Source organism: Melitaea cinxia, chromosome 27, assembly GCF_905220565.1.
Source record: "Melitaea cinxia chromosome 27, ilMelCinx1.1, whole genome shotgun sequence".
Taxonomy (NCBI): domain Eukaryota; kingdom Metazoa; phylum Arthropoda; class Insecta; order Lepidoptera; family Nymphalidae; genus Melitaea; species Melitaea cinxia.
This window is the reverse complement of record NC_059420.1, coordinates 4,111,116-4,128,304: the sequence shown is the minus strand read 5'-3', so window position 1 is coordinate 4,128,304 and position 17,189 is coordinate 4,111,116. Positions and strand designations below refer to the sequence as shown.

Genomic DNA, 17,189 nt, shown 5'->3' with positions numbered 1-17,189 from the left:
TGTTTGAGAGCACTATTTATCTGTGATCTTCTGTAAGGTCGAGGTGCTTCCCCAGTCGGACTGCTCCAGATTTTGAACAGGACATTCCAGCATTACTAATCTCCCACTAATTCCCTTACAAATTTAATATATTTGCCAAACTAAAGTTACACAAATACAAAAAATATTTACACGAGTTAATTTTATTGTATTTATTAACGATAATTGTAAAAAAAAGTAGATTACTAATTAAATTAAAAATATTCGAGTAGTCTCTGTAACGCAGTACAAGCGAGGCGTCGATATCTTTACAGTTCATTTCAACAGAAACTAAAAGTATTATCAATCCTTTTATCCATTGAAATGAACCATTATTATGCATTTGTCAAACATAAACAATTAAAAAAAATATCGAGTCTGATTCAAATGCTGTATTACTGGATTTAATTCTTAAAATTACCTTATAACATAAAACAACAACAAAAAAAAAATTAAAAGTCGTCGAGACGGATTTTCTTTTTACATATTTCGAGTCAAATAAATCTATATTAAATAAGAAAAGGCATCGCCGAAATGTATGTACCATGGAGCTTGGAGAAAAGGAGAATTGAATAAGTAAAATTATTATTTGCTTTATTATTTTTTTTTTTTTATAAATTAATCTTTATTGAGAGATGAAATTATCATCCCTCGCGAAAGATGGACTTTTTTGAATGACAATGTCATTCCAATAAACCTTCAGGATTTTGAAAAGGACATTTCTGAAGAGGTTTGTGGACTAAACGTTGACAGATCATTTCAAATTAGCGCACAACAGCCCGCGCTTTTATTGACACAACTTAGCGATCGCAGCGCTGCGCTAGTTCGTCGATATTTCCGGGACACTATTCTACAGCGATCGTTCTCTTTTTCTCCAAGCTCCATGGCATGTACGTTCAGTATTCTCAAGGACATGGTTTGACATAAGAGAAAATAAATAAAACTGGCGGTACGAAATTCGCCGTGTCAGCTAATATTAAATTTAAATTGTTCAAGTTTGTTTTGTGCTTTATTTTATTAATCAAATAATATAACTTTCTTATTATATACGCTAATATATTCGATGTGTACCGCTTTATCAATTAAAATATATAAATTGATGGATAACACATTTCAATCAAATTTCAATAAATTAAGTAAATTTCTTTATATTAATTTTATTTAAATTTTCTTAACAAAATCAATTTATATATTAGAACTTTTTCTATCTATTTTTTGTGACCTTAAATTAACATTAATTTATATTATAAAAAACATTTTAAAATCTGCATCCGATGTCACAGAATATTATGGAATGCGATAAATAATTAAAAAAAAATGTTTTTAACAGATTTTGGTATACCACACAAGTGTAATTGTCAGACATATTAATAGAACACAACTACATCAAATTATCCCACTAAAATTATTATCTACTTATTGCTAAGACGGTTTTTAAGCTACGAAGTCTGTCGATAGATGGCGCTGTTTTAATTTTATTTCTATTTACATTAGGAATTCCCTGTAGTCATTTGATATTTAGGCTTTATAATGATATAGACATTTGAGATGTTACATCAACATAAATCGTAAATTATGTGAAATAATAAATTTGTAAGTAGAAACAAGAAACAGAAGGTTATTGATTATGTTCTAAAATGAACATACCCATATGTTTCAGGATATGTGTAGAAAAAAAAAACAGGTCATTTTAAGATAAATAAGTAACGAAAAAGTAATTTATTACATAGAAAAAAAGTCTTGCGTTAATTTCGTTAGTTTATAGCACCACTATTTTAATTCACTGAAAAATAAGATACACAACGGTATCTATCGACGACGTACAGTTACTGGTACCTAATAATATATAATTATTGTTATATGTAAAACAGCGCCATCTATCGACGGAGTGCGATAATTCACTGTATTCACTAATAATTTGCTCAGCGTAGTGAAACGAGAGTCACCTAGCGGCGAGTGGCAGTAGCGCTTTAGTTGAGAGGCGACATGTAGGTGATGTCGTCCCAGGGGTGGCGGTAGAGGGGTTGCTTGAGGCGCTTCTGGTCCAGGAAGTGGCCCACCAGGCCGATTGTACGGCCCAGCACGAACAGGGCGTTTATTGAGCCCATTGCGATGTAGTTGTTGCCTTCCTCCCTGGGAGTTACATGAAAATAATTATTGCATATATATTGTTGTATATGTTCATAAAATAGATGTATAGGCCCTGTAGAGGAATGACAAGTGAAATGCTAGCTTAATTATATTTCTCTTTAAAAAATTCTTTCACCTTATAACAACTTTTAAGTATCAAAAGTGTTAGGGCATCGATAAGTTTTATCTAATACTTAAGTAACGGATAAACTAAGCATGAGGTAAATCAGACCCTATAGGATAGAGACCTAATAGGACAAAATTAACCACTATTATTGAACATTACATATTAAAATCAGTTACTTAATTTGTTGAAAATTTTTAAGCTCAACGATACGAATAGATTAAAAGATTGTCCGAGCGACATCTAGCGAGCACTTCCTGTGGCTCGTATCAGTCAAAGTTGTCACTCATCGGCCAATGACAGGGCGATGGGCAGAAGGAGCTCGTCTGGCCTTCATTCTTTGTATTATTCGATTATTTATTCTGATTTTGTAATTCCTATACAGTCTTAAATTTCAAAAGTAAAAGTAAACGTTAATTATATTTTAATTTCGATTAAACTAGACGACGTTGCGAGCAAAGACAATTAGCGTGTTATACTGACTTCGTGAAGAGCTGGCAGTGCCTGAAGAGGTCCACCATGGCGGCGGCCACGATGCCGTCCACGTTGAGGATGAGGTTGGGCTTCTTGCGCGTGGTGATGGCCTCGACGTCCAGCGCGTAGCGCGTGACGGGCCAGGCGGGCCAGCGCGACGTCACGTAGGCCTTCAGCTCGCGCACGCGGGAGTCCGGGTTGTTGATGGACTTCACTCTGCAGGGGCGGCGTTGGTACTGAGTGGCGGCGTAGAGTAGCGAGTGGCGGCGTTGAGTACCGAGTGGCGGCGTTGAGTGCCGAGTGGCGGCGTTGAGTACCGAGTGGCGGCGTTGATACTGAGTGGCGGCGTTGAGCACCGAGTGGCAGCGTTGAGTACCGAGTGGCGGCATTGAGTACCGAGTGGCAGCGTTGAGTACCGAGTGGCGGCATTGAGTACCGAGTGGCAGCGTTGAGTACCGAGTGGCGGCATTGAGTACCGAGTGGCGGCGTTGAGTACCGAGTGGCAGCGTTGAGTACCGAGTGGCGGCATTGAGTACCGAGTGGCGGCATTGAGTACCGAGTGGCGGCGTTGAGTACCGAGTGGCGGCATTGAGTACCGAGTGGCGGCATTGAGTACCGAGTGGCGGCGTTGAGTACCGAGTGGCGGCATTGAGTACCGAGTGGCAGCGTTGAGTACCGAGTGGCGGCATTGAGTACCGAGTGGCAGCGTTGAGTACCGAGTGGCGGCATTGAGTACCGAGTGGCGGCGTTGAGTACCGAGTGGCGGCATTTAGTACCGAGTGGCAGCGTTGAGTACCGAGTGGCGGCATTGAGTACCGAGTGGCGACATTGGCCCGTATTAAGCAATTCAATCCGTTTTGGTGGGAAATCGAATCGTTTTTTGGATATAGAAACCAGGTTAATACAATTAGACATATTGAATGTGTAATGTGTATAGTGTGATTAATAAAGCTGTTTGATTTAAGCGAAATCCTCTCCTGTGAGGGTACCACTCTCACCTGTGTCCAATGCCCATGATGAGTTCCCCTTTGGCCCTCTTTTCGTTGACGAACTCCTGCGGATGCTGTCCGCGATCATACGCAGCGCAGAAATCTTGAGCCGCTCGGTCTAGAGCTCCTCCAAAACGGTCGCCCTGACACACACACACACACACAATTTAATATTTATTTACTTATTTTACACTGAAAGTACACACACATCAGTACATATTTGTAACAACTCATGACTGAATACAGATAGATATACAAGAACACTATTCAATAAAAAATTAAAAAGCAAACGCAAATAGTGTATCACTGAAGTCAGTGTTGGGTTTTTGAAAGTCAACTCCAAGCTGAGTGATATTTCTTTACGTTTCCAGACAGAATAGCTTTTTTTATTATAGCATTTAATTTCTAATGTCTTTTATCTTGTTTGATTTTTTTTTGGTATCAATTTTTTGTTGGCTAATTGTTTATTAAGTATCTTATGTTTATTTCGTCGATCATTGTGTGTAAAAAATGTCTGTGATTTGTGTAATTTCCCATATAAATGGGTTTCTTTCCATGTTTCAAAATAAAAAATAATTTAATTTTATACCGAAATTAACACACATTAACAACGCAAACAACTTCGTCATACAGACATACGAAATAACTGTTCAGTTAAAAAAATATAAAACACCCTACGCAAATATAATCATATGAATATAAAGCTGATAGTCTTCTAACTTATCTAAGAACTACAGCAAACAAATTGGCATTCACCTAAAAAAAAAAACGCAAAATCGGTCCATCGGTTCAAGAGCTATGACGAGCTACTCCTTTTTTGTGTTGGGGGATTATAAACACTACAAATACATATTTGAATATAGGAAGCTTTAAGCTTTTGACGTTCAGTCAAGATCTCCCCGCCCTCAATATCAGTGTAAGCACAGTAGAGCACGCGGCACTCACGATGGTCAGCAGACCGCTGACGACGGACGAGATTAAGTCCTTGCCCGCGCGCGCCGTCACCATGGTGTTGTGGGCGCCCGACACGGCGGGCCCGTGGTCGGCCGTGACGATCAGCACCAGCTCGAAGAACTTGCAGGCCCAGTCCGGCAGCTCGCGCTGGAACCTGGCCACGAGAACCACTATTGAGGATTTCCTTCGTCGCTATATAAAAATCTCGTGTCACGGTGTTTGTCCGGACTAATCTCCGAAAGTTGGACTGATTGCAATGAAATCTTGCACCGATATGTAACTCTGTCCAACTTGATAATATTTTATTTCGATAAATATTTAATGTACGCGATATTTTTATTGCATAATTTATAACAAATATGACGGTACGAAGTTTGTTTGATGGTGGATGCTAAGAAATATGGCTCACCAATGCAGGCTGGTGGTTATGTTATTTTAGGATGTGACGTTTACCAAAGTAGGATGATAGTATTTATTTATTTAGACGCCTTTCTGACTTTACCCCCAATCCTTCCCCAGGAGCTCTGGTCACCTTACTCACCAACAGGAACACGACACTGCTTAAAAGCAGTATTATATAGCTGTGATCTTCTGTAAGGTCGAGGAAATTTCCTGCTCCAGATTTTGAGCAGGAAATTTCCTGCTGTGCCCTATTTCAGTTACAGGTAGATTAGGTAAGCTCACCACAGCAAGCTAATGGTGCCTCCGACTCCCAGCTGCCTCTCCAGTACGGCGCTGATGGGCACCCCGCAGTAGCTCAACTCCTGGCCACGCTCGTCACAGATGGTACTGATGAAGGCTGCCGGTTTCCGGATTATACCCAGCTTCTGTTAAAAGATATGATAGGTACATTAATATTTAAGCCCGCTTTTGGGTAGTTTGCTAAATAGTTTGGGCGTGACAACGTAACAGACAGACAGAGTTATTTATGGATTATGTCACTAACTGTTTTTTATGCCTTATAAAAATCAATAAATATTACCCTCGCCCAGTCGTAGTCCATCGGCACTTTGGGAGGCTCGACTTCCTCTTTCACGATGATCTTACCCTCCGACACCAACTTTTTGTACACCTGTAAAAAATTTAAAACATCTATAAATTACTAATGACAAAAAGTGATAATATTTTTTATTTTTTATTTATATTCATTAAACTAAAATTTTATTTTATATAAAACCTTATCCTAATAATAACGAACACAAATAATTGTATTTGCTCGCAAACTAAAAAAACCGACTACAATTACATCGACAAGTAATACAACGTAAATAAGTATAAAAATTAACAAACGCACTAGTCGTCACTACGGTTTTCGAAGGTTTCCCTCGATTTCTCTGGGATGCCATCTTGGTGGTACCTCTCTTGGGGTAACTCCATTCCAACAAAAAAAAGATATTATAATATACGATCGAATTGAGAACCCACCTCCTTTTTTGAAGTCGGTTATAGTTCGCGTCATGTAAAAAGAACGCTGGCCTTGAAGCTGCGCAGAAGCGATTTATCGGTCTATTTGGTGGTACGGGGTAGGGGACGGCAGTGTTTATCACGTGTCGCATGCTTGCCGGTGTGCTATTGGTTGACAGCGGTTGACAGTTCGACGTCGACTCAAATTATTATCGCGCACAAAAGTTTTAAATTACGACATAGTTTTAAATAGAGAAGTGAGAAAAATTATTTATAATATATAATTCGCGTCATGTAAAAAGAACGCTGGTTGTCAAAATGCGCAAAAGGCGATTTACAGTGCTGCCAACTCTTGAAAAAACTTTTTCGTACTGTCCATTTTTTGAAACAATCTTATTTGGTAAACAAACCACTGTCAATCGTAATTCACGTTTTTTCCGCATTTATCACTTACTTTCACAACACATTAGCATACGGACATTTGTAAAGCTCCATTTACTATTTATATAACTAAAAAAATATCAATTTATCATTTTAAATACATAAAAACTATTAAGATACGAATATCGAGAGTACAGATAATTAATATTTTTGAATACGACATTTTAATAACGACTTTTGTTTGAAAAAAAAATGTAATTTTGTAAAGTGATAATTATTATACTTATTTAGTTCGAAGTATTCGCACCGGTATTTTTATTATTTTTAATGTATCTACAAAAGCCTAAAGAAGCCTAAGAAAGCCTAATTAAAAAATAAAACAATAGTACTTTTGTGCGCGAGTATACGCATGCACAAACGCACCCCCTTCATTTTCCTTCAGCGTTCTTTTTACATGACGCGAACTATAAGTAGATAATTATTCATTTTGGTGAATTTTTTGGAAGTTGTGCGCGCTACATTTGACGATTCATCTTTTGACCCACCACACTATAATGTAATTGTAATCGGTAAATATGTACGTCGGTGCGTGTGTGCTTGTTATGCATGTGCGTGCGTGTGTGCTTGTTATGCATGTGTGTGCGTGTGTGCTTGTTATGCATGTGTGTACGTGTGTGTGTTACCTTGTTGACGGCGGCTCCCAGCGTGTCAAAGGAATCAGGAACGACGGCCCCATAGGCGGCCAGCGCCTTGTTCTTAGCGGCCGCCTTCTCTAGAGCCGAGCCCGCCAGCGAGCCCGCGTGCCCGAACTGCACTTCCGATGTGAACATGTCTGTAATAAAACACGCATCTTTATTTAATAGCCGCTATCTAATGGGGTCTAATGTACCCCAGGTAAAATAAATTAGGTATTTTAGCTCGTTAATTAATTGAGGTCTAATATACCCCAGGTACGATAACTTTGTACAATGTCTACGTTGTTTTTACCGACTTCAAAAGGAGGATGTTTTTCAATTCAACCGTATATAATTATATATATATATTTATGTGTTCGCGGATAACTTCGTCGTTTATGAACCGATTTTGAATGATTCGTTTTTGTTGGAAAGGACCAAGTCCTAAGGGTGGCACCATGATAAGGAAAACAGGATCTGATAATGGCATCTTAAAGAAATCGAGGGGAACTTTCAAAAATCGTAGTGACGACTAGTGCGTTTGTTAATTTTTTTCGTCTACATACCTTGTATTACTTGTCGATGTAATTGAAGTTGTTTTTTTTCGTTTGCGAGCAAACACAATTACATATATATAATTGCACACGAAGCCCACAACCGAGTCAGAGCCAATTATGTCAATAGACCAGTCAGAGGTAGCAGTTGTTAGAAATTCGAACGCGAGTTCGATTCCCGCTCGAGCTAATATTTATTTTCGTACAAATATTTGTTTCCAGTTTATGTGACTGTTCTCGTGGTTCTCACTGTCTCACGGAGAGCATGTCAAGCTGTCGGTCTCGGTTGTTATCGTAAACATTTGACAGATATCGTTGGTCATAGCATAGTGGTGCATTGCAGCAGCGTGGCATCACACAACTTCTTTCTCCTACACGTAAAAAGAAGCCTATACCCAGCAGTAGATAACATTTTAGACTGAATCATGCTGAGTTGCACGAAACAAAATTAAAATTTAAGTCGAGATTAAACTAATTTAATCACAAGAATATCATACAATTCTTGCAATTAAATTAGTTTAATCACGACTTAAATTTTAATTTCTTATCGTGCAACTCGGCGTTAGTCAATCAGTTATTTGAATGTTATTTTGAAATAGCTGCCTAGACAGACTTCGTTCTGTCAAAAGTTAATTGTAAATATTATTAAATTTTTTTTTTTGAATTTTTGTTTTAGTATTAAAATCTTTCGAGAGCCTTAAGGAACATATAAAAAAATAAATTAGCCGAATCGGTCGAGCCGTTTTCAAGTTATGCGCTTAGCAACATTCATTTTTATTTGTATAGATAATTACCCGAGCAGGTTCCTATACACCAGGCGACCAAGGGTTTAGTGAGACGACCGTCGCGTATAGCACGACAGACGTGGTACTCCTCAACCCCCCCTACTTCCCCCAGCAACACCAGCATCTTTACGTTGGGATCTGCTTCATATCTAAAGAAACAGAAAATATAATACTTGTAAGTAAATAAATGCGAGATACTACATAGAGGCCTATGCCCAGCGGTGGGATGTTAAAGGCTGAATCGTCATCCTCAATCGTCGAGATAGAATAGATAGTTCATTAGAATAGTAAGTAAAATGATGTGGTTTCGGTAGAATTGTAGAAAGTTTAACATAAGCAATATTTCTTTACTTTTTAAAGCCACCCCCCTCTTCCCATGGTTGTCATAAGTGGCGACTAAGAGATAAGACAGTTCCACTACCACCTTGGAACTTAAAAAGCCGACCGATGGTGGGATATGATGGGCGGACAGATGTTTTTTTTAAATTTGGTAATTTAAACAATATAATTTCAATATTATATTTTAATATGACGTTTAAGAATGGATGATTATATCAAAACGTGTATATTGAGAAAAGATCACTGTTATTAACTAAAATCTAATCTAGGTTTGGCAGGTTGTAGCTTAACTTTAATTATAATATCCTTTAAGTATTAATTAGGACTTTGAGGACTACTTGAACGAAGTAAGAAGTTATTTTTTGATTTTGATAATAATACGGTACCTGAATAGATGGTCGATGAAGGTAGTCCCAGGATATCGGTCCCCACCGATGGCCACCCCCTCGCAGACCCCATCGGCCTCCTTGGACAGGATATTGTTAAGTTCGTTGCTCATACCGCCCGAACGGGATACGTACGCCACACTGGAAAGACATTAATTGTTTGCTCTGGAATGATACTCTCCGTGACTAACATGGGATCCTTGGCAGATCAGGGGACGTGACAAAACGAGATCCGTCCACATAGAACTCTATTGGTAAGTCATTGAAAAAAAACTACTCTAAATAATAATAATCTTTAATTTCATGCGGTGGACATTTATTTCTGTTCCGATGCGTTGTCAATTTTTAATTTAAGTGGACAGAATGTATAATTAACTTTTTTATAGCAACTTAGGGCAATGCGCCGAGTGCGAGTGATTTAGGTACTGACAGATGCGTTTGCGTTTTAGGATCGGCCCAAATATGACAAAGTTAAGACAACCAGTGGTCGCCCAGTGGTCGCCCAGTGGTCAAAACTCGACCATAATATATATTTGTAATAAATGAATCTATTATGGTTATGTTTGATATTCAGTAAAGACAAACAATATTAATCTACAATCTATTCTAAATTTAACCACAGACTGACAATGAAAAAAAGAGTATACTTGCATGTGTGTGTCAAATATTGTGTGTTATATATATACAGGGTTACAGGAAAAGTCGACCTAGATCCGTTAAGGGCGTGTAATACACACCATTTCTGAATGATTTCACTATGAAACCCCCCATCCTAAACTTAACCGTTTTCGAGATATTCGAGTTTTAATTTTTTTAATGAAAATGCCCAATTTTTCGCCTATTGAATTGAATATTTTGAATTTTTTTGACTCTTATGATTATTTTTTTGGTTTTTTACATGAAGAATGAAATGCTTAATGACTTCAATGGCTAAAATTGCACGTAAGTTAACTAAATAGGTCGTTGTAAACGATCGAAACTTAAGAAAATAAGTACAAATTATAAAAAAATATTTTTCTTTTCTGGATATCTCAAAAAATTATTATGGCACTTGCTCTGCAGATGTGCTTAAAAACATCTAAATTTTATCAGCTATCCAACGAGGTATAACACTCTAGGATATTTATTACCCTCAAAGGTGAAACTTAGTTTCTAAGGCTACATGGCAGTCAGAATAAATAGCGCTTATTTAATTAATTTGACTTATGTTCAGCATCATCATCATTACAAGATCGTCAGTGATTGTAGTAAGCTAAATGAAACAATAAATCAGTTCAAAATAACATTTATTCACCTAATGTTTTTGAAGTTCATGTTCCACGTGTCCACCTCTATTTCGCACACATTTTCTCATTTTTTCACGTAATCCACTTTTCACTACACCAGTGGTTATAATGTTCTTCTTATGTCGTCTTATGAGAACTTCCACTGACGATAGGGGGTTGGGCTCACTGTAAACGAGGCTCTTCATGTGCCCCCATACATAAAAATCCATGGGGGTCAGGTCGGGACATCTGGCTGGCCAGGGTAAAGGCCCACCTCGTCCAATCCATTTGTTAGGATAGTTAGTGTCCAACCATCCCCTAACGCTTCTTCTGAAATGAGCAGGGCAGCCATCATGTTGAAACCACATGTCCCGCAGTAATTTTAATGGGAGATCATCTAGAAGGTCATCTAAGTCACCTCTTAAGAAATTTTCATAAGTATCACAATTCAGATCTTGTTTTTGCACATTATTTTTCTCACTCTCACCTGCATACATCTTAAGTTATCTCGCTCACACGCACCGGATTAACTTGAAGGACAATAGCCGACCCGTTAGACCTATTACCTGAACCTTTTCAACTATGTTTTTTTCTATGAGTTTAAATACAACCCTAGGTTGTTATACCTCATTGGATAGCTGATAAAATGTAGATGTTCTTAAGCACATCTGCAGAGCAAGTGCCATAATAATTTTTTGAGATATCCAGAAAAGAAAAATATGTTTTTATAATTTGTACTTATTTTCTTAAGTTTCGATCGTTTACAACGACCTATTTAGTTAACCTACGTGCAATTTTAGTCATTAAGGTCATTAAGCATCTCACTCTTCATGTAAAAAACCAAAAAAATAATCATAAGAGTCAAAAAAATTCAAAATATTTAATTCAATAGCCGAAAAATTGGGCATTTTCATAAAAAAAATTAAAACTCGAATATCTCGAAAACGGTTAAGTTTAGGATGGGGGGTTCCATAGTGAAATCATTCAGAAATGGTGTGTACTATACGCCCTTAACGGATCTAGGTCGACTTTTCCTGTAACCCTGTATATATATATATATATATATAAGTTTAAGTTTAAAGAACTTTATTTTTCAAGAACATTACAGTTCACTTATGAGTATTGTACATGTAGATACTTTATTAAATATGTAACAAACAGTTCGACCGTATTTGTTTAAATAGGTAATGACTCAAAAAAGGGAAAGGTAGCGATAAAGAATCATTTATTTATTTCTTTACTACGAGTTTTTTAATTAATTTAATGTATTTTTATGCACAATTTAAAAAAAAAAATATTAGCATTCTGCACTCCTTCTCTATACAGGGTGTCCCAGAAATCAACGTCAAGCCGGCAATGGGCGATAGGCCAATTGATGGTGGTTATCAGAAAAATAAGAAAAAAAAATATTTATGAATAATTTAAAAAAATAATGGCTTTTTAAAAAAAATCGAGAAATTGACACCCTGTGACAGTCTTTCAAGCTTTGTGACTAGAAACCTTGACTATGCTTTGTTTTTTTTTGTGTAACGGGTCCCTGAATAACTGTTTTATTAATTGTAATCTAAAATTAATACTAAAATGCCTCAGCTTTAGAAAAACATCATTTTATTGCGCAACCATTACGCAAAAAAGATAACAACATCTATCTTTATGTGACTGTCTTGTAAAAAAAATGTACTACGCTCTTTTGGCAAGTAGCTTTAAAAGATGACGCATTTAGTCTGGATTCTAAAATGGTACTACATTTAGTAGTTTACACCTAAGATTCGGTAGAAAAAAAATGTAAACCAAATGAAAGTTAATTATTTTTATCACTCAAATGGCTATGGACCGCGTTTGAGTACGAATGCTATAATATAGTGACCCTATTGTGTCGTGTGTGAGCGAGACAGACAGTCATAGTATTGTAAAAAGATGGCGCATTTAGTCTGGATTCTAAAATGGTAGTACACTTAGAAGACTACACCTAACATTCGGTAGAAAAAAAAATGTAAACCAAAAGAAAGTTAATTATTTTTATCACTCAAATTGCTATGGACCGCGTTTGAGTACGAATGCTATAATATAGTGACCCTATTGTGCCGTGTGTGAGCGAGACAGACAGTCATAGTATTGTGTCTTGTGTGAGCGAGACAGATAGTGACGCCACCATGATGCATCTGCCATTTTGTGTTATACTTTAGTACGTTACGCTTCTTCGTTTACTACGCATCTTTCTGTATTCGTGTTGATTTCGTACTTACAATTTTGGATTGTTTATTGGACTTGTTTGTGTTGTGATCTGGATTTGTTGTATAAACGTTTCTTTTGACAGTGAGTGTCCGTGATGCCGCATCTGTACACGACGGAGGAATATGCCAACATGCACCTCATTTATGGGGAATGCAGATGCAATGCTACTGCTGCGGCTAGACTCTATCGTGAGAGATATCCAAATCGTGAACGTTATCCGGATCATCGAGTTTTTATAAATGTGCACCGGTTACTCTCAGAGGGTCGATTCCCCAACCAAGTGACTAGTGAGGGAAGACCAAATACTTCTAATGAAGACATGGTCTTGCAAGAAGTCAGTTACGACCCGAGTACCTCAGTCCGTTTAATTGAAGCAAGGACGGGGGTGTCAAAAACTAATCTGGATTTTATAGAAAACCATTTACCAAATTTACTGGAAGACGTCTCACTTGACATTTACCGAAGCATTTGGTTTCAACAAGATGACTGCCCAGCACATTATACTCGCTCAGTCAGAGAATTTCTCGATCTAGAATACCGAGGTAGATGGATAGGACGGTCTGGTCCAATTTCGTGGCCAGCCCGTTCACCGGACTTAAATCCAGTCGACTTCTTTTACTGGGGAACGTTAAAAGAAAAAGTATATTCTAAACCCGACTGGGGTAGTACCTCGACCTTACAGAAGATCACAGCAAAATAATACTGTTTTCAAGCAGTATTGTGTTCCTGTTGGTGAGTAAGGTGACCAGAGCTCCTGGGGGGATTGGGGATTGGGTCGGCAACGCGCTTGCGATGCTTCTGGTGTTGCAGGTGTCTATAAGCTACGGTAATCGCTTACCATCAGGTGAGCCGTACGCTTGTTTGCCGACCTAGTGACATAAAAAAAAAAAAAAAAAAAAAAAAACCACTTCAAAATTTAAACGAATTACGAGAAAAAATTGCGGCAGCTGTTGAAGAGATCAACTCGAAAAGGTACGCTCGTCTTGTAAACCGCTCTTTTTTAAGAAGATGTAGGGCTTGCATTTCGGCCGAAGGCAAACAATTTGAAAATTTGTTATGAATGAATAAACTTTGATTCCAATAACTGAATTTTATTTCAACCGTATTTTTTTTTGTCCAAATTTAAGTAACAGTCTTCTAAGTCTAGTGTCACTGTTTCGCTCACACACGGCACAATAGGGTCACTATATTATAGCATTCGTATTCAAACGCGGTCCATAGCAATTTGAGTGATATAAAAATAATTAACTTTCATTTGGTTTACATTTTTTTTTCTACCGAATGTTAGGTGTAGTCTTCTAAGTGTACTACCATTTTAGAATCCAGACTAAATGCGCCATCTTTTTACAATACTATGACTGTCTGTCTCGCTCACACACGACACAATAGGGTCACTATATTATAGCATTCGTACTCAAACGCGGTCCATAGCCATTTGAGTGATAAAATTAATTAACTTTCATTTGGTTTACATTTTTTTTCTACCGAATCTTAGGTGTAAACTACTAAATGTAGTACCATTTTAGAATCCAGACTAAATGCGCCATCTTTTAAAGCTACTTGCCAAAAGAGCGTAGTACATTTTTTTTACAAGACAGTCACATAAAGATAGATGTTGTTATCTTTTTTGCGTAATGGTTGCGCAATAAAATGATGTTTTTCTAAAGCTGAGGCATTTTAGTATTAATTTTAGATTACAATTAATAAAACAGTTATTCAGGGACCCGTTACACAAAAAAAAAACAAAGCATAGTCAAGGTTTCTAGTCACAAAGCTTGAAAGACTGTCACAGGGTGTCAATTTCTCGATTTTTTTTAAAAAGCCATTATTTTTTTAAATTATTCATAAATATTTTTTTTCTTATTTTTCTGATAACCACCATCAATTGGCCTATCGCCCATTGCCGGCTTGACGTTGATTTCTGGGACACCCTGTATAAACTACAAGTGTGCGAAATTTCACACTTCTCCGTCTGCGCATTTTTAGTAAAAGTGATACAAAGTTTTTACTCCAAATATTAATATATAGATATTCTTAGCGACTATACGCTAACAAGTCATCAATTTTCTTCTTAGTACATTACTTATTGTAATCTAAAACTGTGTCAATATTATTTCATCTACAAAATCAATATTGAAAGAATTATTCCCTTATATATGGAAGCCGGGTCATCCATTACAGTACGTACCTGCCAGGGCGGTACAGCTTACTGTCCACGATATTGTCGATCATACCCGCCGTGTTGCCGATCTTGAAACACCCCGGCTTAATACCGCCTACCGTCGCCGGCCCTATTATGTTCACCTGTGGAAACGACCGAGCACGTAATTAGTCAAACATCAAATCCATTTGTAACAGCTTTACGAAGTTTATTGTGAATAGAAAAAGTTTTTTCCTTTTCCAGGATATTTTTAGGATGTTATAACAAAGTTAAAAAAAAAGAAGATGCATGTCTTTTCTAATAATGTGTTACCTCATAATTTTTTACCTTTTTTACCGATTTTGATTACTCCTTCTCTATCCGAAAGCCGGTTCATGTCGTGTGGTGCCTTTTAATTTGAGCGAGATCTGATTACTACTTTTCGAGTAATCTTTGATTATACATATTTACTTGACTATTTCTTACTTAAGTAACGTTGTATTACTTGTCAATGTAATTGAGGTCGGTTTTTTTTTCGTTTGCAAGCTAACGATTATATATGCGTGTTACCTCATAAGTTTTACTGGGTGTATGGAACCATCCATTTAAATTTGAGCGAGATCTAACGATTAGTTTTATAGTGACCCCTAATAATGCGTATTAATTGTATATAACAATTTTTTCAACTACCTACGTTGACATTCCCTTTATTAATTATCGATTTAAATTGAAATCGGTTTTTTCTTTGGTTCGAAAACAAATACCATTATATTAAGTCTCATCACAAATATATTTAAACAAAAAATGAATAATCAATAGCCATAAAAGTTTTAAAACTGACCCCTCTGGCGTCCGCTAGCTTGATGATCTTGCGCGTCATATTCTCGGGGATTCCCTCCGCTATGATCACGATTGTGTTGATTTGTGGATGCTGCATCGCCTGGAAAACATTTTAAGATAATTAGCATCATTATGTTCTAGCGTACGCTGTGATGATGAATAGCTGCATATTTAGCATTGTAGCATATTTAGGAAGAGACAGCAGCTAATATCCTGCTCAAAATTTGAAGTAGTTCGACTGGGGAAGTACCTCGACCTTACAGACGACCACAGCTAAATAATACTGTTCTCAAGTAGAGTTGTGGTCTTGTGGTAGGGTAGTCGCTGTATGCCAGAGTTTGGGAGCTCGGTGTGCGGTGGTGGCAACGCATTCAATATGCTTCTGGTATTGAAGGCATCCATAGTCTACGGTAACGCTTACCATCGGACGGACCGTAGGTTTGTTTGCCACCTCTGTAGTACTATAAAAATATTACAGACAGAATGCGTAATTGCTTTGATATAATTGTTTGATTAAATCCAGTTAGTTCCAGTGTGTCTCTGTCTGTGTGTGTAAGTGTCCGTCTGTGTGCGTGTGTACGTACCTGCATGGTGCTGTCATAAGCGGAGCGCAGGGACGCGAAGTTGACAAGCACGGTCGCCTCTTGGTGTTTCCGCATCGCTACATCCATGTCGCTGAACACTGCGAAGCAAAGGTGATCGTTTGTGTCTCTGCTCTTGTAACGAATCAAATGACAGATTTAGTTTCAACTGAATTGACAGCCTTTTTTAAAAATAGCAAACGTGGAGTTTCTTATTGATTGTTCTCTGCAGGACTACAGTTAACTATAATTAAATTCTTGAAAATAAACATAAATTTATTTTCCAAAATGACATATCAAAAGTGCGAAACCTCCTCGAATAAAGTTATAATTTTGATTTTGAATTAAATTGCAATAACATTAAAATAAAATATTGTACCTGGTATAAAGACCTCCTTGTTACCGAAGTAGTACTTCTGCTTGTGGTCAGCTGTGAAGGGATACACAATCGCCACTACAGACGGCTCCGCGCGCCGGCATATATAGTCGAAATCTAACATGCCCTGGAAATTAAAAATTAAATTAAATAAACACTTTAATGACTTAACAGTTTCCACTAAAACAACAACAGATTATAATAAATATGTACATATTATAATTATGTAATTCTATTTTAAACAACTACCCCCCCCCCCCCCCTACTTAGAACAGCCCCCCCGTGGGAATAAATGGAAAACACGCTATACCAAAAATAATACGAACGAATTCGGATTCGGATGTAGGCTGTAACACACATTTTACTGGGTGTAGTAATATTAATGACTCTTTTATTCGACACCACCCCGCCTGCCGGTCACCTACCCGCCTGCCCAGCGTGGTGACTATGGGCAAAACACATGAGTTTACGCCATTTTTGGCACGAACTTGTGGAGGCCTGTGTCCAGCAGTGGACTGTATAGGCTGTAATGATTATTCG

The 17,189-nt window shown here is 37.5% G+C and overlaps 1 protein-coding gene across 1 annotated transcript in view; it reads right to left on the bottom strand.

Annotated features, from left to right (window-relative positions):
• Positions 1 to 1,349: 1,349 nt before the first annotated feature.
• LOC123666766 (ATP-citrate synthase) overlaps positions 1,350 to 17,189 on the bottom strand; it is a 39,780-nt gene continuing 23,940 nt past the window's right edge. Inside the window, exons 11-23 of the mRNA XM_045600819.1 lie at positions 16,653 to 16,776; positions 16,277 to 16,374; positions 15,694 to 15,792; positions 14,901 to 15,016; positions 9,213 to 9,353; positions 8,497 to 8,636; positions 7,158 to 7,306; positions 5,672 to 5,761; positions 5,374 to 5,516; positions 4,681 to 4,843; positions 3,745 to 3,878; positions 2,756 to 2,962; positions 1,350 to 2,151 (exon numbers count right to left, since the gene is read on the bottom strand). Of these exons, the coding sequence (XP_045456775.1) occupies positions 1,989 to 2,151; positions 2,756 to 2,962; positions 3,745 to 3,878; positions 4,681 to 4,843; positions 5,374 to 5,516; positions 5,672 to 5,761; positions 7,158 to 7,306; positions 8,497 to 8,636; positions 9,213 to 9,353; positions 14,901 to 15,016; positions 15,694 to 15,792; positions 16,277 to 16,374; positions 16,653 to 16,776 (1,767 nt within the window). The 3' untranslated portion in view covers positions 1,350 to 1,988. The remainder of the gene's footprint in view (positions 2,152 to 2,755; positions 2,963 to 3,744; positions 3,879 to 4,680; positions 4,844 to 5,373; positions 5,517 to 5,671; positions 5,762 to 7,157; positions 7,307 to 8,496; positions 8,637 to 9,212; positions 9,354 to 14,900; positions 15,017 to 15,693; positions 15,793 to 16,276; positions 16,375 to 16,652; positions 16,777 to 17,189) is intronic.